At 32.7% G+C, this 24,275-nt stretch overlaps 2 protein-coding genes across 7 annotated transcripts in view; both read left to right on the forward strand.

Annotated features, from left to right (window-relative positions):
* The window catches only part of LOC124415036 (sodium-dependent transporter bedraggled), a 56,313-nt gene that overhangs the window by 30,065 nt on the left and 1,973 nt on the right, over positions 1-24,275 (forward strand). For 2 of the 6 annotated variants that reach the window (XM_046896280.1, XM_046896281.1), the window contains exons 4-13: positions 16,669-16,847; positions 17,128-17,344; positions 17,450-17,700; positions 17,788-18,011; positions 18,231-18,387; positions 19,185-19,465; positions 19,719-19,850; positions 22,802-23,029; positions 23,724-23,921; positions 24,132-24,185. In XM_046896280.1, the coding sequence (XP_046752236.1) occupies positions 16,669-16,847; positions 17,128-17,344; positions 17,450-17,700; positions 17,788-18,011; positions 18,231-18,387; positions 19,185-19,465; positions 19,719-19,850; positions 22,802-23,029; positions 23,724-23,921; positions 24,132-24,185 (1,921 nt within the window). Of the gene's footprint in view, positions 1-16,668; positions 16,848-17,127; positions 17,345-17,449; positions 17,701-17,787; positions 18,012-18,230; positions 18,388-19,184; positions 19,466-19,718; positions 19,851-22,801; positions 23,030-23,723; positions 23,934-24,131; positions 24,186-24,275 lie in introns of all 6 variants that reach the window. The other 4 variants (XM_046896283.1, XM_046896284.1, XM_046896286.1 and 1 more) reach the window with 4 other exon arrangements.
* LOC124415038 (TNF receptor-associated factor 3) lies at positions 20,076-21,968 on the forward strand. The gene has a single exon (XM_046896289.1). It carries the CDS (start codon positions 20,330-20,332, stop codon positions 21,770-21,772), a length of 1,443 nt encoding a protein of 480 aa, XP_046752245.1. The 5' UTR covers positions 20,076-20,329; the 3' UTR covers positions 21,773-21,968.

Genomic DNA, 24,275 nt, shown 5'->3' on the forward strand with positions numbered 1-24,275 from the left:
CAGATTATACTATTTTATTGACTAATGAATCGACTAATACTTCGAAAAAAAAAAAATAAAAAAAAACATTTCTTCTTGGCATTTATTTTTAATGATAGTTCGTTAAAAAATAAAAATATTCAGCATTCTCCTACCATTCAGGAAATATGACATGAAAGTGTTTTTTTTTTGTTTTTTTTTCAATTCCCTGGTTTAACAAAAAGTTTCATAGATTTTAAAAATGTTCATCTTCATGTCAAGGATATTTCGTCACTTCATCAGGTCGCCATACTTTTAAAAAATGTTGTAAAAATTTCAAAAGATCAGAGATATTATCTTTCACCGAAAGAAACCGAAAAATCCTTTAGTCATCAGATCTCATATGGTCAGGCCGATGACCCGTTGATTTGCCGTGGAATACCCCATACGTACCCACAAACGCATTGATCCAAATAAATTTGTCGAATATATTCTTAACTGATTATAGCAATATTGAATCACTCGTTGATTATTACATACTATATTAATTAATACTATGTTTAATTATCCATTTATTTTTATGACGTAACATTAACAACTAAACTCGAGAACTTGGTTACGGATAAATTAAGCGCCCGTTCACTTTTGCACCTTTATATTTATACATATATAATATATATGTGTGTATGTGACGAATTTTTTATTGATTAGTTTTTGTCGCGAGGTCGGGTTGTTGAGGCTTGGCTCTTTACGATACCTAAATATAAGTTAAGTGACCGTGTTTCTCAATCGAGGTGTCGCGTTTTATACCGTGTGTTCATGAGGAAAGTGCGCACCTTATGCGCGTGCGTCAAGTCGTTCGAATCTCATTGGCTGACAGTTACCGTCTGATTGAGTAGCCGATGCAATACCAATCTCAACTGTATCAAAAAATGTCCCTAGGAGCCCACAGCTAACGATACGCTCCTAGGGACATTGCCTGACAGTCGCAATTGGTATTGCATCGGCTGCTCAATCACGTGGTAACTGTATCATAAAATGTCCCTAGGAGCCCGCCGTTGCTGTGGAATCCTAGGGACATTTTCAGACAGTCACGATTGGTGTTGCGCCTGCTGCTCAATCAGGCGGTTACCGTCGGCCAATAGAATTCGAACGACTTGACGCACGCGCATAAGGTGCGCATAAGGTCCTCATGAACAAAAAAAAAAAGCTTTGCTCCGAATCTTAGTGCTTTGGCGAATTAAAAAAGGTTGTGTGATTGCCTAGTTTTTCAAGATAAAAAAAAAAAAAAAAAAAACAAGAAATAAGATTCACTCGCAATCGTTTTTGATCCTCCTTCTCGCGAATTGCGCTAAACTGTCGTTAATGCAGTTTCCTGTGAAATTAACATCTCACTATAATTAGTGTTTATTACTTACATTGATATTGACGTTTTAAATAAATGACTTATGAAAAAAAAATCATTTCATCTCCGTAAAGTTTAGGCTTTGAAATTAGAGGGAAAAATTTCGCAAGTAATTTTAGAAGTTTCGTACCTGAATACACGGGTATAGAATTCGAATTGAGAAAAGTAATTTTTGAAACTCTAGTCGCGGTTTTAGTAAAGTGAAACTTTATCCAACAGGGAAACCACTCAGTTTCCGATACACGCCGTGCACTCAAGAGTTTCAGGTAAAACCTCGCGTGGAAACAGAGACAAATTCATATACCTTGGATTTTTTTTTTTTTCTTACTTTTATTTAATTTATTTATTTTTTGTTTTACGAAGCTAGTGATTTGGAATAAATGATTTATTTACTTAACGTATAAGTTTATTCTAGAATCCTATGTCTTTGAGGAGAAAATATATAAAACAAAAATTGCGCAAATAGTTCGATGCAATAATGTAATGTTTATTTAGTTTTAGTTTATTTTGCCCATCGACCATGTGGCAAAATACATTGAATACAAAGTGTCAAACAGAATAAGATGACGACATAAAATTTTAAATAAAGTTGATAACATAAATTTTAAAAAGAATAAAGCAGTCTCATATAAAGTATAAGAGTAATAAATAGATTGATTTGGTTTCTCAGCGTGCAATTGTAGAATAATAAATGAAGTATATGACAATTTGAACAATATGATATTGAATAAGAAATAATTATAATACACCCGAAAAATTGTCGAGTTTTAAAAATATCGAACAATATTAACAAGATTATTTCGGTTGACAAATTTAAAAGTCACGATTATACAACTTGTATGGAAATTTTTTATTATGTTCATTTCATTTATTTATTTCATTTCGTCACGTCGCTAATGGAGAAGCAGAAAATTTTTCTCTCGGTTCAGACTAATTACTGCAATATTGTAAACTGGTTATGTTGGCAGTATAAAATTCAATACTTCAAGTTTCTCACGGTATATTTCTCTACATCTGTATTAATTACTTGTATTTCATTATATAATATATATGTTATTGAGAAATCGAAGAAAAATGCAATTGCAATTAGCGCTGTATAATAAATAGCACAAGATTTCGTTTCAGTAATTTCGAACAAACATTTTGTGGATATATTTTTTCTACGGCAAAATTGACCTTCGTGATTTATTCTTTGTTTTTTCTTTATACATTTTGTTTAAAATATAAATTATCTGTTTACATCGAGTTTCGATTAGACTTAAACGGGTTTTATGGTAAATTAAATACACATATTATTGTAAAATTCATTTCATCGATGCATACGAAAAAAAAAAAAAATATATATATGACTAATACGTCGAGAGTGAAATTTTATTACAAAAGAAAAACAAAAAAAAAACAGAAAAAAAGAGTTTTCTCGGGCACGTTTTACAATCTCTGAAACGTAATATGAATCACACACCGCATATTTGTACACGTGTTTCAACATCTTGTCCTTCAAGTGAGGAGAATTAACATCCGCATAGTTTTGGCCAAATTACTGATGCCTCTTTATCATTCCGATCATCGCATTAAACGGGATTCACAGTCTGATTCAAAAGTTAGGAACATGAACCAATCGATGTTTCAAAAAATTCTGAGAAATATGTCGTTTGCAAATTGAAAATACATTCTGAGATGAAAATAAATTCGATCAATTTTGAATAACAAAATATGTACAAAAAACTAATAAAATTTGGAGAAAAGGTTCTCACAATTAAAACCTTCGAAATGATTAAACTCTGCTGTTCTTTTTTTTTTTTTTTTTTTCCATTTTACTCATTTTCAAGCATCATATGATGGTTTTAAGAATTTTATTAGATGCTTGTTCACTATAATTAACAATTATTTGGGGTATGGCTGCATTTTTGTGCAGAGGGGTTTCGACCCTCAGGAACTCAAATATGAAGTCATTTTTAAGCTGCATAGCCGGTGATTCGAGAAAACAGTAAAATTTGACGTTATTTGAGTATTCCTCTAAAACTGCGGTCGATAGATGATAAATGACTTGATCATCATGTAGAACGGAAAATTCTACATCGAGTTATGTCCTCATATGTCGGAAACGAAATCGAATTAACAAATTGAGAAAAAAGAAATTCTACTTATCGACGGTATCTGGGGAATTTTGGTGAAATAATTTCTCAACTAAGAAAAAAGAAATTCTACTTATCGATGGCATCTGGGGAATTTTGGTGACATAATTTTTCAACAAAAAAAAAAAAAGAAATTCTACTTATCCACGCATATCGCATCTGGGGAATTTCGGTGATATAATTTCTCAACTAAAAAAAAAGAAATTCTACTTATCGACAGCATCTGGGGAATTTTGGTGAAATAATTTCGTTTCTCTTAATTTGTTAATCCGACTCAGTTTCCGATACGTCAGAACCTAATTCGATGTAGAATTTTCCTCTCAACAAGATGGTCAAGTCATTTCTTATCTATGGATAGTAGTTCTTGATGAAAATGCAAAAAACTTCAAATTTTGCTGCTTTTTCGAAACACCGGCTATGCAGCTCAAAAACAACTTATATTTGAGCTCCTAAAAATCGAAATCCCTTACACGAAAATGCAACCATATCCCAAATGTTTTTAATTCAAACCTGTTTTTACTAGACTATATTTATTACGCAGTGTCGAAAAATAAATGTAAATATATCTATAGGTATCCATAACACGTTGTGTAAAATCATATTCATTAGCGTTGGCGTTAACGCCTTCGATGTTCTTCAACGCGACTAGAATATCAATACCTATATTATGTTTCGTCTATGGATCATTCCGCGCAAATTCTATCTCGCATATTTTTTAACACGTTTATTCTTCATTTCAATTCGATTCTCCCTTTCGTTTTCATTTTTAAATACTCGAAGCTGTGTGCTCATACTTTGTCTCACCTCTTTCGTGAAATTTCCAAAAAACAAAGAAAGAAATCTTAGTCATTTTTAATCATACATTGTGAGAAGATTGTTTAAATATTTTTTACAATCGTACAACTGATGAAAGATATCTTTGTTTGTAAACGAATAAACTAATACAGTTTCAAGAAGAAAATTTGTTGCACGCAAGTAGCGGTTCAATGGTTTACATATTATTTTATTTTCTTTCTTCAATCTTCTATCACGTTATAATATCGTTGTGACGGTTTATAAAATTTTTTACAGTTTTTCTCTTTTCAAACACAATGAAAAATCGTCCAAATTCTTGTTCGAGTTGTGATCTAAGAAAAATAGAAAGAAAAAAAAACTGACACTTCAAATAAATAATTCTTCGATAGAAAAAGCCTGAAATAAATATGATCGTATTTTTTTTCAATTTTAGTTAATACGAGTATAATAATTGACAAAGAATAGACCGTATGTTTATATTATATATAATATATGTAGAGTATATTCATACGATAAATTTTATCATCGCAATTAACAAAATTAAGCGCACCAGGAAAAGGAAAAGGAAAAGGAAAAGGAAAAAGAAGAAGTGCGTTGGTTGTTTATTACACCTGCAAAAAAATATTATCGCTACTCTCAAGTTAGATACACTTATTGAATTGTTTGGCTAGGCTTGCGAATGTTGAAATGAATGTTTTTTGTTACTTTTTTTTAAATTCATGTTTGTACAAATCGTATGAAAATTGACTCGAAGCAGCTAAATACTCGATATTAAAATTATTTCTCGTTGTTTTTCTGCAGAGAGTTCATCGAACAACCGTAAAAACTTTTCTCTAATGGAACAAAACTATTTTTTAGTGAGATAAAAAAAAAATATTAGCAATAATAATAATATTGAGAGACATGGAAAAATCCTTAAATTTTCATATTATATCTAATTCATTAGGCAAATGTATAAATGGCATAAAATTTATAGTTTAATTAAAAAAAAGAAACGTAAATAATATCGTTAACTAAAATTCATTTGATGTGATCTTCGTTTTCTTCCAGAGAAAATTCATCACTTGCGCGTATAAACAAAATGATCTTCCGATCTGTAGGTTTTTTTTTTTTTGTTTTTTTTTACAAACACGATTTTGAATCGAAACAAACAATTTATTGAAAATAAAAACATGATAATCATTACTATAAATATTATTATAATGGAAAGATGAAAATTTTTGGAAATGATGATTATTAATCAGAGTCCCATTTTTATAAGTCTTTGGAATGAACTTGATTACGTTAATTACGATTAATGGAAGATAAAGAAAATGAAAGGAATAAAAATTTACACAAATAGATGAATAAACGTAAGAATTAGACGAGCAACCGCAGGTTAATTCTTATATATTATACGGGTTTCGAAATGGAGTCAAGCAAATGCCTACATATAACGGTTATTTCAATTTCAACCGCTGCAATTAAGCAAACTTGTTCGTCGTTTTAAATGCTCGCATCATAAGTTTACGCTTTAGATACAAACATTATTAATGAAATTCGTGTGATTAGTTCTTGGAATAGATTTTGATGTTTTCAAATAGTAAATCAAATCCTGTAAAGTTGAAATTTTACTTAAAAAATGATCCGCTTTTTTGACAAAATAAGTTCTTCGAGTATAGATAAACACGGTATAACTTTTTTCTCATCTTATTAAAAATGCTGTAAATTTCTGATGATTAATTTGTTTGTTTATTTATTGAATAATTAATTTTTTCTTTTTTATTTGGACGATTATCAATTATTTAAATTAATTTCAAATTGATATTCGTAGAAGACTTCTTGAATTCTTTGCCACGTTTTATTTACAAAAATATACGATTTTTAGTTAATTGAAAATTGCACAGCTTCCAATTTTTCAAGTATTTTTCATCCGAAATGAATTACCTATGCAACTTGTGATTAACCATTTTCCTTAAAACCAAAAACAAAAAGACAAAATTTTATATATATAAATAAAGTTAAGCGCAATATAAACGCAATATGATCGCTCTAAAAGTCCCGTATAATGAACTTGAGGCATCTGGTCTTCAGTGCGTTGCATTTATAGCCGCTGCAAGCTGCGTCAGAAGTGCATAATGTAGGAGAAGCTGCTAGCTGCATGCCACTTCTGCGCTCCTAGTATCCCGATGCACCTTGAAAACTGCATCGATGCACCGCCGCAGAGACTCGCGGCTGCATTCTCAAGTGAAAAACATCAAGTGCAGTTTTATCGCTTTAATATTTTCATTCTGTTGAATCGACTAATCGTCAGACAAATATGCAAATTATATAATTAATAAATTCAAATAAAAGACAGTGTAGTAAGAATTAAGTTATCGGATTATTATTATTAAAGTCTTGCATTTATTTTTATATTTATTCGATCGTTTGACTAACAAACACATCAAAGGCTTCGTAAATATTATTGTTTTTTTTTTTTTTTTTTTCATTTATTTATTATAATCTAAATATGTACAAAACTAAAATTTATAATTCAATATAATTTTTGCTACCTGACTGAAACGAAAAACGTTAGTGAAAAATTAACAATCAAACGAGTAAACAACTTTCGAACTCGTGTGTGTATTGTAAGTTAAAAACGTTCACTGGCGACTTGTTGTTGTTGTGAAAAATTTGAAACCAAAAGAAAAAAGATACGAAACAACAAATAAATTTATCAAGTATATGCATTTCAGACTTTCTTGAATCAAGTTCAATTTGATAGTCGGCTTCGGTTGCTCAGTTTAATTTTCGTTTTTAAATGTTCTTGATTGGTCAGAATTTTCACCAGTCTATACGTGCTTAACCCTTTCAGAACTCGATTAAATCTAGGAGCAGAGAATTTTTTTTCAACGTATTTCGGTACCGCATCTTTCAACTAAGATGTCTGATTTTTTTTTTCAATTTTTCTAAACCTATATCAAAAGTTAGACGCATCTCCATTAAAGTGGACACGTAATATTTCTCAATTGTTTAATAATTACAACTTTGCATTAACCGTTCGTTAAGTTCATGTATTTTTTTTTTTATATTACAATTGAGACTATTCTAGAAACACGGATAAATATATATATATATATTCTTTTCTTTCTTTCTTTTTAAACAAAAAATTAATTTTACATTGATTATAAAATTATACAAAAACGAGAAAGAAAATTACACTTTTTCGACTAGAAAATATACCTAATTATAATTAAATAAAAAGACAGCCATCAATATATTTTATACAACGCAGGCATGTTTTACGCGTTGTTAATGCTTCTGTTCGTTAGGTGAAGTAACTGTTTTACCGATGCTGAGAGTGAGACGCAACTACGCATGCGCGGAGTGAAATAAAAAGAACTTTTAAGCCCTATGACCTAAAAGTGGTCTTTTCCGTACTCCGCGTGTGCGCAGTTGCTAATAAATCTGACATTACGTGACCCTAACCTCAATTTCGTGCTTCGTGTTAAAACGCGTAACGTAATTTCGTTATAAGACTGAAGTTAGTAAAGTTAACGCAACGATACGTTTTTTCGAAAAGTAAATCATTACAATAACGTCACTAACTTCAGCCTCATCTCTCGATATATAATTTCGACTCGTGGTTTTTTTTAACAGGAGTCCAAAAAATCGCGATTAAGTTTTGACGAAGTTGCGATTTTTAGGTTATAGTCGTAAAAACTATTTTTTCTAACAGGTATTGGAACTATTGACAAAATCCATTCCTTGAAAGAAAAATCTAACGAATAAAACTTTTGTGTCTCGAATTATTATCGAAATATATGTCCACTGGAATGGAAAAATATCTCGAAATGAGTCGTTATAATTCGTTTATTAGGCCTTAGATCTCTGCAGCTGGTGAGATCATGACGATCATTTTACGCCGATTTCCTCCTCCTTCTGCTTCTGCTTCTCCTTCTCCTTCTCCTTCTCCTCTTGAGCTGGAACCCAAGCATCGAGTATAATTCGATGAATTCCATCCGCGATACTGAATCCGCCAAACTATCGAGCTCCAGTCATCAACGCGAGTCTGTCGAGTGAAGTCGCGATCAAAGATCAAAGAACCAGATAATCGGGAATTCAAAACCTTGACAAACACGCAGAGAAAAATAATTCCGTCTGCAGTCAATACATATATATATATATATATAAATTTTTTAGAATCAATAATTCGTCCAATTTTAAGAAACAAAAATACATTTCCAAAGTACATTAATCTAACTGATTTGTTTGATTCCACAAATAAATTGAAACGGAACTAAAAGGTCGACTTTATACCTTTAAAATTAGTGATTTTCTATTTTTCTTTTCTTCTTTTCTTCATTATCGACACGTGCCATGATTATAGGTATATAATAAATATCAATAATAATTCACTTTTACGTCAAGTTATTTTTCAACAATAACAATAATAATATATATACATATTAAGTGTTATTTTTTATACATACTTACACACACATGGAAGTTGCGGTGATCAAGAAATCCCGTTACATAGCAGTCTCGGTGTTTGATTCTCCAGCGACTTGAACTTCAAAGTGTTTATTCGAGCAAATCAGCGCGGCTGACTAGTGTCTCGTTTCTTTTTTCCCTCCTTTTCTCCATTTTTCGAGACCCGTTAAAAGAGTGCAGATTTTTGTGATGAAAAAAAAGAATTAAAATTAAAAATTAAAAAAAAAATACATATATATATATGTGTACGGTAACTTCTAAATTGATACGCTGATAAAGTGAGAAAAAAATTTCGAAAAATGCTGCAACTGCAAGGATGAATTACGATCACTCTACTTGTTATGAGTACTTTTACTACAGTCAGAGACGACAGCGTGTCAGGTATATAATAATTTCATTGCAATCGATCATTTTTCTTATATAAAATGTTGAGATATCGTCAAAGGTAAAGAAAAAGAAATGAAAAAAATAAAAGCACGATAACGATTATGAATAAATTATGATTTGTTATCGATTATCGGCGATTCGTTTTCCATTCTTTTTTTTCTTTTTTTTTTTTTTTTTTTTGTCTTCTCTTCACCTTTTTCCACAAAAACATTTGTATAAAACTTAATTGAAATCTATATAATGTTACCTTATTTTTTTTTCACATCAAATTCCCAAGATATTCGAGAGTAAAAAACGGTTTTATGTCTGAATATATGATTTGTCGCTACGGTTTCTATAACGATTGTAAAAAAATTTTAACACTCTTGAATGAAGAAAAGAAATTCAACAGTCATTAAATAATTAATGTTAATTTTACAATTAACACATAGTCATATCTATAAATCAGGACCATTATCAGCGTTATTTTATTTTAACCAGCAAATCAGCTTAGTTTATTCAAACGCTCTCCGAAAGATTGTTACATTACTGCGCGTTTCATTTATTTATTTCTCACTTTTTTTCTACATAATATTACGCAACAATATCTTAACGTTATTAAATTATACAACGTAATAATATGTCGAGAATGCTAAAAAAAAAAAAAAAAAAAAAAAAAAAAGTAACGTGCTTTTTTTACCATGATCTCCACGAATGTAACAATTCGAAAAATATTTCCGCTTAGTGTTTTCATACGTGATGCGTATAATATGTATTAAATATTCGATTTCTATACCGCGTGTCATTAAAAACGCGTCTCAGCGTTGTTTTTTTTTCTTTCTTTCTTTTTTTTACTCCACGTTATGATAAATTCCATCTATTTTCCATAAGGTATTCTCTCTCTCTCTCAAATCTTTTCATCAACAGCATGCAATACGACTGTGACGTCATTATACGTATATGTATGTGTGCGAGCAGGTCCGTCGATTCTCGGTCATTCGTGAATGCGGATCAAGGCTGATGTATAAGCTGTGTTCCCGTTGTCGTTGTTGTTGTTGTTGTTGTTGTTTATTATTATTCGTTTGTTTATTTGCTTTTTCTTGAGATACTTTGAGCATTCGTCAATTTCGGGTTTACGCAACTTTGCATTTATCTATGTGTGTAAATACATATACGATTGCAGAGGCCCTTGTATATAAATATATGTTTAGGTATCTACCTATTTTGTGTTATCTAACATCTTCTCCAAGCAATTATCTTTCCTATTATGTACCAAATGAACGCGTAAAGCAATGGCGATTTTTAGAAATGTTTGACCACACTTTTAATGCTAATTATAAGATGCGTAAAATATTTATGAAATTTGGAAATTATGTAATTATGGTTTGAGAATTTACGTCATGTAGTTCTCCTACCCTTACCGACCGAGCAAACTCACCATTTTTATTCCTTCCTTAACCTCAATAAACAAACGAAGCTCAGCTGATCGTGAGAGCATCTTTTATTTATGAAATTATTGTAATTCCAAGTTCTTGTCTAGCGATATCGATATTGCATGAAAACAGTCTCACGGTAGCTCATTTTACTTCTCGTTCTTTCCAGAATTACGGAAAGTATCTAAGCTATGCACTTTTTGGTCTCTGAAATGCGGGAAATTTGAGAATTACTAATCACGTGACAAAAACCACACATTGTTTTGACGATTTTCGGGATTTGAGTATAACTTTCCTGAATTCCGATCCGAAAAAGCGATGCACTGTCAAAATTTGTACCATTTCCGTTTGTTTTGCTTTTCCTTTTTTCACTTTCATTTTATAATATGAAAAAATACTGTTATATATTGGTTATAGTTATTCGCTTGCAATTTTTATTTCGTCATTATGTATGATTCGTATAGTGATTTTCATCATTTTGTCAATATAATTTTTAAAGCACGAATATTTAGATTTTTTAACAAATCGCTGTAATTATTCAAAAAAAAAAAGAAAAGAAAAAAGAAACGAAAATACTTTCAAATGCAGAAAATTAGATCTTTAAATAACTCTATGATCACATTTGAGCAAAAAAAAATTTATAAGAGATCAATCCATTCCCACAATTTACATGTTTTCATTGATATTTATTTTTCACTCTTACAATCCTATTTGAAATTATATTCCATATTTTCACTACACCATAAAAAAATTAATAAATAAATAAATAACATGAGAACAAAAAATTTACTAAACGATGGGAATAAAGAAATTTTAAATTACATCAGTTGGCATGGAAAAATTTCAGGGAATAAAAAATTGGAAACTATAATATTTATTTGAGAATGAATAGGAATGAATCGTAGATGAAAAAAAAATTTGTCAATACTCGATTCTCATTTTCTTTCTTGTGTTATTTTCAATTTCGTTTCTAAATTTGACGCCTGTATGGACGGATATGTTTCTTTTTACCATTTTTTTTTTATCTTCCATTCTTTGCATAATTAAGAACTCCGAGTGACCGCTATGGATCGCGTGAGGTGTAATAAAGCAGAGGTCAGGGTTGTATTCTGCAGTGGCCAGTTTCGTAAATTACGTGTACCTTATACGGTCTGTGAAATAATCAATATCTTCATTTCCTGTCTACTTTCGTATATACCTGTATACATATATACCTATATACGTATACCGTGTGTCCATGAGAAAAGTGCGCACATTATGCGCATGCGTCAAGTCGGTCGAATTTTATTGGCCGACAGTTACCGCCTGATTGAGTAGCCCACGCAACACCAATCGCGACTATCAGATAATGTCCCTAGGAGCCCGCCGTTAGCTGTGTTTTCACAGTTTCTCGAACTTTTGAATTTTATTGGCCGACAGTTACCGACATTTTCTGACCGTCACGATTGGTATTGCGTAGGCTGCTCGATCAGGTGGTAACTTCGTCAGAAAAAGTCCCTAGGAGCCCACAGCCAACGGTGGGCTCCTAGGGACATTTTCCGATAGTCGCGATTGGTATTGTCTGTCAGCCAATAAATTTCGAACGACTGATGCACGCACATAAAGTGCGCACTTTCCTCATGGACACACGGTATATACCTATGCACGTTGTGCTCAGTAATAGCCCTTCGTATCTTTCCCCTTTCCTCGAACTCTTTCATCGTCATACAATTCGATTGGAAAATTTACTTTAAAATTTTTTACGGCTCAATACACCGATTCTTTTTTTTTCGAGGCCAGCAACAATGATTTTCGACAGACCTTACAGTGTATAAAAAGAATGATCAATATTTATTCGTAAATAACACAAAATGGAGGACACAATTTTGATTTTCAATTAATCGTCGACGATTTCAAAATGATTATCAAAAAATCTAGCATTCTTTTAATTCAAAACGAAAAGTTTTTACATGATTATTGCGGAGGATCTAAATGAACGAATAAACTGTCCTATTTCTTTCACCGCCCAAAAACTGTTTAAATGATTATAGAAAATTTGACGGCAACAATTTTTTCAAATAAAAATTGTATGATAAAAATCGTCAATCGCTTATTGCATTTCTACAAAATTTTTAATATAGATTTTGTATAATAATAATAATACGTAACCTCGAGCGTTATATTATCGTTATTAAAAAATATTGCTTCTTGATTTTGTAGTATAAAAAAATACTTTTATCGACTCCGTAATTTTATTCCCCATTATTATTATGCCAAACATTGAAACAATCTCAACAAGCAGAGACTTCGATTCGCTAAATTGTCTAATGTATTTGTGAATATATTGTATTTATTATTATACTTGCTCCGTTTACGCCAGCAATGACCGTGACAAAGAATTCGCAAACCAACCAGTACAAATCTATATGCATATTTATGCTATACGCGACGAATAATTACAACGTTGATTTGCACAAGTTGTAGGCGACATTTTTATTTACCATATTATTATTCACATTATCGCAAATTTTTCCTTTTTATCAGCATTATTTTTTCTCGTTTTGTTTTCTTTGGTATCGATTTGCTTAATACTTTTATTGGAATTAGCGAAACGTGTCGTATGAAAAATAAAATCAAAACTAAAAACAACACAATCAAACGAATGAATAAAAGAGCACGTAAAATTAGCAGGATAACAAAGGATTTAAAAAAAACTCCTGTGTATCTCTATTATTTATACACATTGTACGTATATATCTATGTATACCTATACTTGTCTTTGGTATACATAGAATATATTTCAAGGTTATGTGAAAGATCTGGGCAGAACAGCAGCAGTTGCCGCCTCCTGGATTCGAAAAGGCCGATACGAAGATTCGGTTTTGAGTTTATTATTACTTTTTTTTTCTCTTGTAACGCAGATAAATCTATCAAGCATGAAAATTCATCAAATTCTCATAATAGGAAATTGCAAAAAAAAAAGAAAAAAAAAAAGAAGAAAGATAAGATAGAAAAACTCGCCATTTTTTAACGTAAACTATGTGAATTCAAACGTTGCGTTCGGGGTGTAGAAAACAAATTAAGAGTTTGAGAAAATTTCTATTGCAGGAAATATTTATTTAAAACATGAAACACATTGATAGAGTCAAATATTTGTATCTGAATTTCCACGTACGAAAATCCATACATTTAAGGTGATTTCACACGAGAATTATTAAAAAAAAAATACAAGTCATCTATTTATTGAGTTTTAAAGATATAGAAAAAGAAAAAAGAATCATTGAAAACGAAAACAAATAGTGAAGATTTGTAGGATGTGAAAAATTTTGAATCTAGGAATATTATATTTTCTTTGGATTTGTTCCTTCAGCTGCGTTTCATTACACACGTTTTAATGGATACAATAACTGCAATTTTATGATAATGATACATCTGCGTCCCGAGTTATCAAAGTTACGTTCAATCCAGGTGATATTCTGCAGTGTATAATTGTCGAGTAGTGACCATGATATCAAAGTACCACATACATACGAAACCCGTGCGAGGTAAAGTATTTTGCATTATGTATAAGCAGATGTAGAAAACATACTTTATACCGAGAGGTTCTCTTGAATAGACCCACTCGGATCATGCGCAGTTCAACCGTCTTAATTTTGATTGGCTGATACCCGTCCTCACAGCATGAAACAAACCTTTGCTAACAAAAAGAAATTCCCTAGAATCGACCGGTGACAAGTGACAGTCAATAATAACCTCTCGCCTATTAATTAATATGAACATACTCTGCCTTCCATTTTAATAACATTTTTTACGTAGTTTGCTACACACATAAACTAGACGAGTTGTAATTGGCCGCTTTTCTTACGTCAATTTTTCGACACTACTCGACACTAACGGATTTCATCGGTCGGATCTAACGGAATAGGCTAATGAAGTTAGTGTCGTGTTATGTCAGAAAATTGACGTAAAAGGAAAACGGCCGTTATTGAACTGGTCCTTTCAAGAGAACCTCTCGGTATATAGTGTGACACACACGTTTGGCCTAGTTGTTCGTGCATGCAGTATCACTGTGTGAATGTTTATAGCTAAACCTCGATTTCTTCGACACGTGTAAAAAGCCATATTCATTGTATGAATTAATTTATCTGCACTTTGATAAAATTCAGCCTTTGATTCCGTCTCCACTTCCTGGTTACATGTATGGGGCATTCCATGCCAAATCGACCAGGGTTTGACCTTCGATCTCTTGGATTTTTTCAGCGGTTTTTTAAATCGTTATGCAAACTCTGAAATGCATTGAAATTTATTTTGTTTGGTTTTTTTTGATTGATTTTTTTGTTTTACTTATAATTTTTGAAAACCAACATGTCTTTGGATGTGATTTAAAATCTGAAAAAATACTCCAAAATTTTTAGGCAGGTATCAAAATTTTTCAAAGACATGTTGGTTTTCAAAAATCATAAGTAATACTAATTTGCTGGAAAAAAATCGGAGTGCTTTTCAGAACAACAGTATAAAAAATCCAACAGGACGAGGATCTAACTCTGGCCGATTTGGCATGGAATACCCCATGTACTGAAATATCGTATCTTGTCGCGGTTTTCTTAATTTATATATTGTTTAGCTGCAAAGATTTCTTTAAAATACATAAAAGTCGAAAATCCTAGAATTATAACTAACTGCTTGGATGTAAATGTTTCATTTCAAATCGCTTCAAAATTGTTATAAATCCGGTAGATTCCATCGATTTTACCCTTTATATATATAACACTAGCTCGTTTTATTCAGAAGACTGTATTTTTGTACAAAGTCATTGAAACAATTCTCCTTCTTGTTTCTAGTAGGTAATTCAATAATGCCATTGATTTTGGATTGAATAATCAATATCAGTATAAGGTTATAAAATTAGATATTCAACAACGGCAACCTGATAAAAATAAAAATATGCATTTCTGTGAATTTGAAAAAAATAGCCTTCTGAATAAAATGAACGTTCGTGGATGAAATCCAATGAATTATCTAACAGACTTTTAATTATTCCGATGCAGTTTGAAACAAAGCATGGACGTCTATTCTAAGTCATTCTTAACAATTCCAGTATCTAATACTTTTGTACCTGTACTAAGATTCCATGTATATAAAAAAAAAAAGCTCTGCATAATTTAATTTTGCAAAAGACTAAATTTTTTATATAAAATTACCGATATCACAGAAATCATAAAAGAGAAGTTGTTATTGCAAAAATTCATTTCACAGAAAGAGAGATTCTGATCATGATTATTAATTACAATTCGATGGAGGTATTATTATGCTGTAGAAAATGACTAGCGCTTACGTCTGCCCCAAGGTTGAACCAGGGCAATAATAAACTATCACTATGACCATTACCATCTATTCTCAAATACTTTTACCAACTTGTTTATTTGGAATAATACATTATCAAATTTTAACATTATTGAAAACAATACACTATACGTTTTTTGCGTATAATCTGCCCTAAAATTGCGTAATGACCTCTATATCTTTCTCTTAATCTTCAAGTATAATTAATCGAGATATATACTTACTAAATGCGGTTTCCTTTAAATACTTTTCATTTATACCAACCGTTCCACCGTAGACTAATTTCTACAAAAGAAACTTAAAATGTTGTGTATATTATATCCGGTTTCATGGTTATCCTTGATCTTTAAAGAATTTTATTATTGCATAATAATTTCTACATAGATAAATTTAGCACATAAATTCGTCTGAGATGTAAAAAAAATATTTTTAAATAATACACACGTATAAATTATGCATAATATATTATATATGTATAAAATTATGTAATAGTTAAAAATACAACATGCAGTAAATCGGAACAAGTTTAAAAATTTCAAATTATCAAGGTTACAGATTAAAAAAAATTAATCTTTAAAGTAATGTCCAATATTGATTTACTGAGATGTCAAGTATGCATACTTTGAGTTCTCCTAAATATATTCCGTTTAAAATAACGAAATGATCGTCATGTAGAAATATGTATGAATTCAATATAGAAGCATCGATGAGTGAAGGAAAAAGAAAAAATGATTCAGTCGATAAATTCAACTAGCTTGCTAAAATTATTACACAAGAATTTCTATTTCTGTTTCATCAGAGTCTGCGAAAGGCAGAGAGGAGCGGACAGAGATGACGAGAGAGGAGAGGACGACGATGAGAATGAGAGTCCTCTGGGAAGATGGCCACATGCGCTGAGCCCAGCTTTAGCCTGTTTGGGATGCACTCTTGGTCTCTTCAACATCAGTCGGTTCGCCATACTCAGCATACAGTTTGGAGGTACGGTTTGAATGAAAAGTTGAGACTCGAATCGAAGATGCATTTAACAGTATATAGCTGAAAAAGTAGATCAATTTTGGAAATTCATACCTAAATGACCAGCCCGTTTTTTGTTTTTATACAGCACGATTCTGTGTATCCTTATTTGGATGTACTGTAAAAGTTTTACACCTTCCAAAGTACAGATAAAACCTTTCGAGTCTAGAAATTGTTATTAGATTTGTCGGCGTCTTTTGATAACGACAAATTATAACTGATTCAACGCTTTGTTTGTTTACAGCCAACTTCATCGTCCAGTTTTTGGTCCTGTCTCTTGTGCTTGGAATCCCATTATTCACACTCCAAGTATGTTTGGGTCAGAGATTAGCTGCAGGAGCTGTAGATATGTGGAAGATCTCGCCACTATTTCAAGGCGTCGGAATAGCACTGCTAACTGCTCAGGCTTTCATTGGTATATACAGCATTGTCGGTGTCTCATGGATGTTTGTTTACTTCAGGTAAAAACCCCAGAAATCATATAGAAGAAACTTGTTTCACCAGGATATTATGAAGCGACTTATTTCTCCGCTATGCATTAATTATTTCCATATCTTTATTTGCAGGGATTCATTCATCACGAAGCAAGACAGGTATCGATGGGCTGAGCCGTTTTTGCTGTATCGAGACGACACGAAACCAACGCATAATACAACTCCTTACAAGCTACACGAAACGGTTCCTGACTATTTCAGCGGCGCAGTACTTCAAAGGCATCACTTAAACGAGCCTGATAACGGAGTTGTGACGCTGAAGTTCCAGGTCGCATTTAACCTAGCTGTAGTGTGGATGATAGTGTTTGTCTCGCTTAGCAAAGGTGGGTACAGATGATATTCGTAACAATATTCGTTCTTAATCTTCAAAGATCTTCGAATGTTGACAGTTCTCATTGATTATGTTTAAGGTTTAAGATCCTACGGCAAAGTTGTCTACGTTTTTACCCTAGTACCGGTATTTGGCACTTTGGTACTTTGCGCCAAGCTATTGGGACTGACGCCGACTGGTTCGATTCATCAACTTTTTCCAGAGACGGATTGGAGCGAGTTTTTCATCAACGGTAAATCGTGGATGGCTGCTTCTACCGAAGTCTTCCTCACTTGGGGATTATTCGGAGCCGCTGCGATGCAGGTATGTGACATTCATTGTTTTCATCATTCAATTAAGCCTTGCTTTGAAGAAGCGAATTGATTTGAATAATCTCTGGTTACAGATCTACAGTCATGATTTAAATTTCTCATTGTTGATGAGCGCTTCTTTTTTATCCAAGGCGAATTCCCAGCTTTTATGTATATTCGAAAATACAACAACCTTAAGATAATGCTAATTAAGAACTTCTTAAATTTACAGATTGCCGCTCACAACAAACATAAGCATCTTCTTCAACGAGATACGAGTCTGGTGGTCGTTTTGACCTTTGTTGTTCTTCTACTGTCCGCTTTTTTAGCAAATACTTGCGTTCAAATCCTCAGGCATCACAAATACATTTATACAACGAGTTCTTTTGGTACGTAATGACATCGAGTATCTAAAAATCTATCGACCTTACAATTAGATAGACTTTAAATTGTTAGTCTTCCTTTGCTATACGTTACACAGATAATTTTATCCAGGAAAATGATTTCAGATAACTTCACCTTGCAAACCTTTATCTTATTAGAGATAATGCGAGACAGATTTATTTTTCACCTCCGCCTAGATGAGTTTCCTATTTATCTTCATATTTTTTTGTGGTATAAAGATAAGATACACTGCTTACCAAAACACGTAATACAAAAGCCATTCGGATCAATCAAAACTCTGCTATAATTTTTCAAATTAAATAATCCTTTACAAACGTATTTTTACAAGAAACTTGTAGCCATCTATTGACACTTGTGAAAACTATTGCTTGGGCCGAAAAAACATATATTATTTTCGAGGTAGTAAAAATAAAAGATTTTCTTACTTAAACCAAATTTTACTTGATCTCGCAAAATCTTTTCCTACCTCAAAAAAAAAAGGAGAGAAAAAAAAATTATTTGCTGCCACAACATAGTTTATCAACCAAATAAGAAAAGTTTGGTTGAACCAACAATCCCTTTTTCTCAGTTTATCAACAATATTCCTGTTTTTAACGGTATCGTTTCGATAATTTAGATGCATGTAGGAATGAACTTATCTTTTATACAGATAATCGCATCGCAAACTATTTTTAATCTAATACAGATTAATTCGTACGTGAATCATCTTATTTTCATGTAGATAATAATACTCACTATCTCGTACAACACTATATTTTAATTTTGACTTTGTTCATTGTAGAAAGCATATCAGGTTACACCTTTATGCATCTGGCCAACCAGCCGGCTCATCGAGGTCAACTCAGCCCCCCTGAGAGATATATGAATCACGCCTCATTTCTCGCTGGTCAACGAGTCATCAGACACGGAGCAAATCTAAGCGCCGAATCTGGTTATCAAGTATTAAGACTGGCCACGGAATTGGTACCGGCTACTTTGGCTCTCCTGGGATCTGAACAAGTCTCTCCATTTTGGGCTGTTTTATTTTACTTCATACTGATCCTGTTTGGAATAGCGCAGCAGGTGGTTAAACGCATTAAACTAACAAATTCATTATGTAGCTTCTAATGAAAGCATAAGACCTTCTACATCCTGTTCTAATATTTTCTTCCGTTGAAAATGATCTAACTCGATAAGAACTTCTAATGCACTGAGTATCGAACCGTTGCGTTTTTTGACCCACTTCAAAAACATCTGTCTATTACAGAATGTTACACACTGTTGCGCAATAACCACTTGTGTTTGGTAACTTACTATTGTATTATTCACCTTTCAGCTTGCTATATGGCATTGCGTTATAACTGGGATAATGGCCATCAATGCAAAGACCATGAAATTGTGGGAGACAACAATCACCTTCTTCAGCTGTGCTTGTGGATACATTTTAGGACTCCCAATGGCCACAGAGGTGAGTTCATTTATTTCGTATGGGAAGTCGATTTGTTGAGAAACTTTAAAGTCTAGAAACCGAACATATTATGGCTATACAATATTGTTGTATCCATTTTTTATATCATTTTGATTTGCAATTTTTACCTGAAAGCACGTTGAATCTTTTTTGAAAAGACTTTTTCTTTTATCCCGCGTGCATTATTCATCAGTATATTAATAATTGACAAAGTATGACGTAAGACTTTAATATTCGATCAATGAATTAGTTAAAAAGTTGAGTCACAGATCCCAAACACGTTTCTTGTGGTTGAAATATTGTGTTTATCTACGCGTATAGTTACGTAATCACGTAAGTTTGATCAAGATTGGGGGAAGTCTTATCAGGTGTTATCATTATCATTTATAACACGACGATATCGTTATGACGTGTCGCCTCTCACAGTTGTGGTAGATTTGAAACTCGTTATTTGGCTTTAGTCACTACGTTAATCGAAAATGAGTAGCAACGTGAATTATATCACTCGTCGAAGTGTGCCCTGTTACTTCTGCAGTGAATTTATCGAAGAGAGATATTTACCTGAGCATGTTAAACATTGCGGTGCTGTACTAGAGGAATGTCCTGACAAATGTGGAGCTTATATACCAAGATGTAATGTGAAGGCACATCGTGCTCAGTGTAGTAGTAGGAAAAGTAAAAAGATGAGCAAGTCGGATGAAATGCAGTTACCCGTGCCAACTGATTCGGTATGGAAAGAAAGAGTTATGTCTGTACTGAATATGATGCGGTCTACGATTGCAGATGGTAAAAAAGAGCAAAAAGAATTGGAGGCAAGGATTGCGCAAAGTTTGGAAACGCTGCGTTCTAAGGAGGCAGCCTTAGAAACGTTGAGAATTCGTTTATCCGAAGCAAGCACTGATAATCGCCAGGCTAATGACGATATAAATTTTCGTATAAGTAGACTAGAGCAAAGCTTTACTCACATTGACGAACAAACGAGTTTGAATTTCGAACAAGTCTACGATCAGCTAAACATGCTCCAAAGCCGATTGACTGATAGTGAAATTGAACGAAAAACAGCAATGAAGGAATGGCATGCAGAACTGGAAGGATTCAAAAACTTTTTGTCGGAGGAAAATGCAATGATCAGTGTAGTTTGGCACGAACAATTGAAACAGATTCATGATTTGAAACTGGAGCTCGAAATGAGATGTAAAGCGTCCAAGGAACTGGTTAAATCTCACGATATTTTGGCAGAGAAAATGGATATTCTTGTCGACGAAATGAGGAAGCATTCCGAAGCCATTAAGAACCAAGTTGCCGAAACAAAGGCGTTGAAGTTTCAGTTGAAGGAACACGTAAACTACGTTGAAGACACGATGAAGGAAGTCATGAGTCAAAATTCAGCCCAAAGTATGAACTGCCCATGCGTCACAGAAGAATATTTCCAACCAGTGCCGAGCAACGGTCGTCTGTTGTGGCGAATTGATAGGTACAAGGAAAAAATGACGGATGCTAAAGAAAATGACACCCTACTTTGTAGTCCAATATTTTACAATAAAGAATACGGATACACACTAAGAGTTGAATTGTTTCTGAATGGAAAAGGACAGTGGAAAGAAAGACACATAATCGGTTGTCTGCGAGTCTTGGAAGGAAAGTGGGATGCTCTGCTGGATTGGCCGTGCATTCTTCAAGCTACCATTATCTTAAGAGATCAAGAAAATCCAGCTAATAATGTGAGAAAAACCTTGAAAGTCAAAAGACAAGATGCTAGCGAGGATTCCAACAAGCTCGACAAGGATTCTGGAATGTACATGTTCATACCTCACACCAAGTTAACGAGATATGATGGCTTTACCAAGAACAATGTTATGTTCTTAGACATTCAAGTCAAGGACTTCAAGATTGGTGGTTCGATGGTATCTCTGCTATCGTAAATCAACTGAATTTGGAAGTCTCAAGTTCACCAATTCTCATTCACTGTGTAATATAACATTCTCCGAAAGTTCATCAGGAAAGAGTCATCGTTTATATATCACAGTAAATTAGTTTTCAGCGGATCAATTACAATCAATCCTCTCTTTAAACTTTAATTAATAAACTGCATGTGTTCAAAAGTGTTATTATAACTGGCACAGGTAAACATCACTATAGTTATGGGTTTTTCCTCGTCAACTGAACTGCTCAGTAGTAACAAGATACTTGAGTTTTTTCAGTTGGTAATTCTTTATTTGAAGTATTTTTATTTATCTAAGCGCAAAGATTATACAAGATACTGAAAAATTATTTGAGTAACAATAAAATCCTTGGATTGGTTTGTTTTAATCTGTTTACCATTCCATCAGAAATAGAAAAACTGCATGTAAATACTTAACAAATATTTATTCATGCAATCGACAAGAAAGTAATGAATTTTACAGTGTCAAACTGGGCAAAAATGTTTGTTTTCTGCAGTGTTCGCTAAATTGCGACAATTTCAATAGTGACCTTGCGTTTTTTTGACGTATATGTATTCCGAAAAAATTTTATTTATCAAATAATTGGGTTCGAGATTCGAAGAGAAAAATTATAGGCAGTGTTTTCTACTACAAATCCTATGAAAAATCTAGTTTAATTCACGAAGACATTCCTGTATATCGAAATGCTTAAATTGTAGTCACCAATGATTGGAATAAGGTTGAAATACGTAACGTGAATGTAACGATACGCATTTTTAAAAAAAATCGTTATTTTGCATTTGGGAATTATTTAAAATTCAGTAATATACTAAAAGTGATATTCAGTAATACAACGATACAACAAAGGGTAATCGTATTTTACAAACTCGTCGCCTTCTAAGGAATCCTAAAGTTACAGAGCGATATCCCTTATCAAAACCAATATGGCAGTTAATGTTACTGATTTCAATCTTAATTATTAAACTCATTTCCTTTCCTTTCATGTCGATTTTGATTATTTACTTTCAGTTTGGTATCTACGTCGTTTACTATCTGGACTACACAGTTGGTGGTGCCTGGTGGATAATGGTTTTGTATCTGGTTGAGGTTGGCGCAGTTTTTGCAGTTAGAGGACGGCCACATACAGGTGAAGCTGTAGTTGCTGAACTTTTTCCACCATCCGGAAGGTGTCTCAGACATTGGGCCGGACCACTTTTGTCCTTCACTTGGAACGTTGTACTACCTGTTGCACTCATGGTACTAAATAGTCTGTTCAATTCGTGCAGAAAGCTGAAAAATTGGGTGAATTTTGAGAAGCAATATCTCAACAGCTACTTATCCGATTCGATTGAGTTTTGTTTTACTCAATGGTGTGTAGATCCAGCTTTATACAGTCAATTAGTAAGAAGAATTGCTGGAAGTGAAAACCGACTGAATCGATTTACTTCAAATTTGGTGATAGTAGTCTTGTGTAGTTTATCAGCTTTGCTTCAATCCGAATTCTTTCTTTCTTCCTTCAACAAAGTGGCAACCATTCGAATTTATAATTCCATTCTTCTTCCAAAATTTTCAACTTTTTTCCATCCAATTAACAGGAAGGAAATATAATGATCAGAAAAGAGTGGTGGCATAAAAGATAAACTATCATAGTATACTGACTCCAAAATCGAAGTAATCCGATTAAGCCGTTTCTGAAATATCGTGGGTACCGCAAAATATATCACGGAGCAATGAGTCAATGCTTCGTATCAATTGATTCTAATAAAAAAAATACATCAACGAAGCTCGATCTAAATATTTTCAAATAAAATTAACACCCATGGAATTGAATATTTGGTTTTCGAGATGTAAATTCTCGATATTCACCATATTAAATGTACTTAATTCATTTGGTTTTATAATATAAACTTTAAGGAGATGTTTCAGAAATAATTGTTTAAAAATTTTTCAGGTTCTCAGTATCATGATATTCAAGAGTAGCGGCTTTCGAGACTTGTACACTTATCGTAGAACCAGTAAAGACTACTGGGCTGTCTGGACAAGACAACTTGGCGCAGCCATTCAGCTCATACCAATATTGATGATACCGATCGTTGCTATTATTCAAACGTGTCGATACCTGAATAGCGGACCTCCTGACATATTGGATGTAAGGATTTGAGTGAATTTTATCGTTTTAATAGAGTTACAACATTTTTGATTCCACTTGAGTATATTTTACATAAAAGAACTATAGACTGGTTGCGAGACCTTACATTACTATTAGCAGTCATTATCTGGTAAACCTAATGAATTTCAAATCAGTTCCATTTCAAACACTACTTAAATAGAAGATTTTTCTTTCTCACGCAAACGATAGAACGAACAAGTGGAAGTTAATGTAAGTCACTGCGCTCAATGCAACGGAGTAAGTGTAAGTTATTGCGTACATAGTGCATGCGTTAGTGTATTCGTTTTAGTATATCGCACGTTGAATTCACTCACCTTAGAACTATTTAACGAA

This window comes from Diprion similis, chromosome 14 (genome assembly GCF_021155765.1).
Source record: "Diprion similis isolate iyDipSimi1 chromosome 14, iyDipSimi1.1, whole genome shotgun sequence".
Taxonomy (NCBI): domain Eukaryota; kingdom Metazoa; phylum Arthropoda; class Insecta; order Hymenoptera; family Diprionidae; genus Diprion; species Diprion similis.

What these genes read in the sequence shown, in the direction of transcription:
- LOC124415038 (XM_046896289.1), top strand. Translation starts at nt 20,330, where the DNA reads ATGAGTAGCAACGTGAATTATATCACTCGTCGAAGTGTGCCCTGTTAC.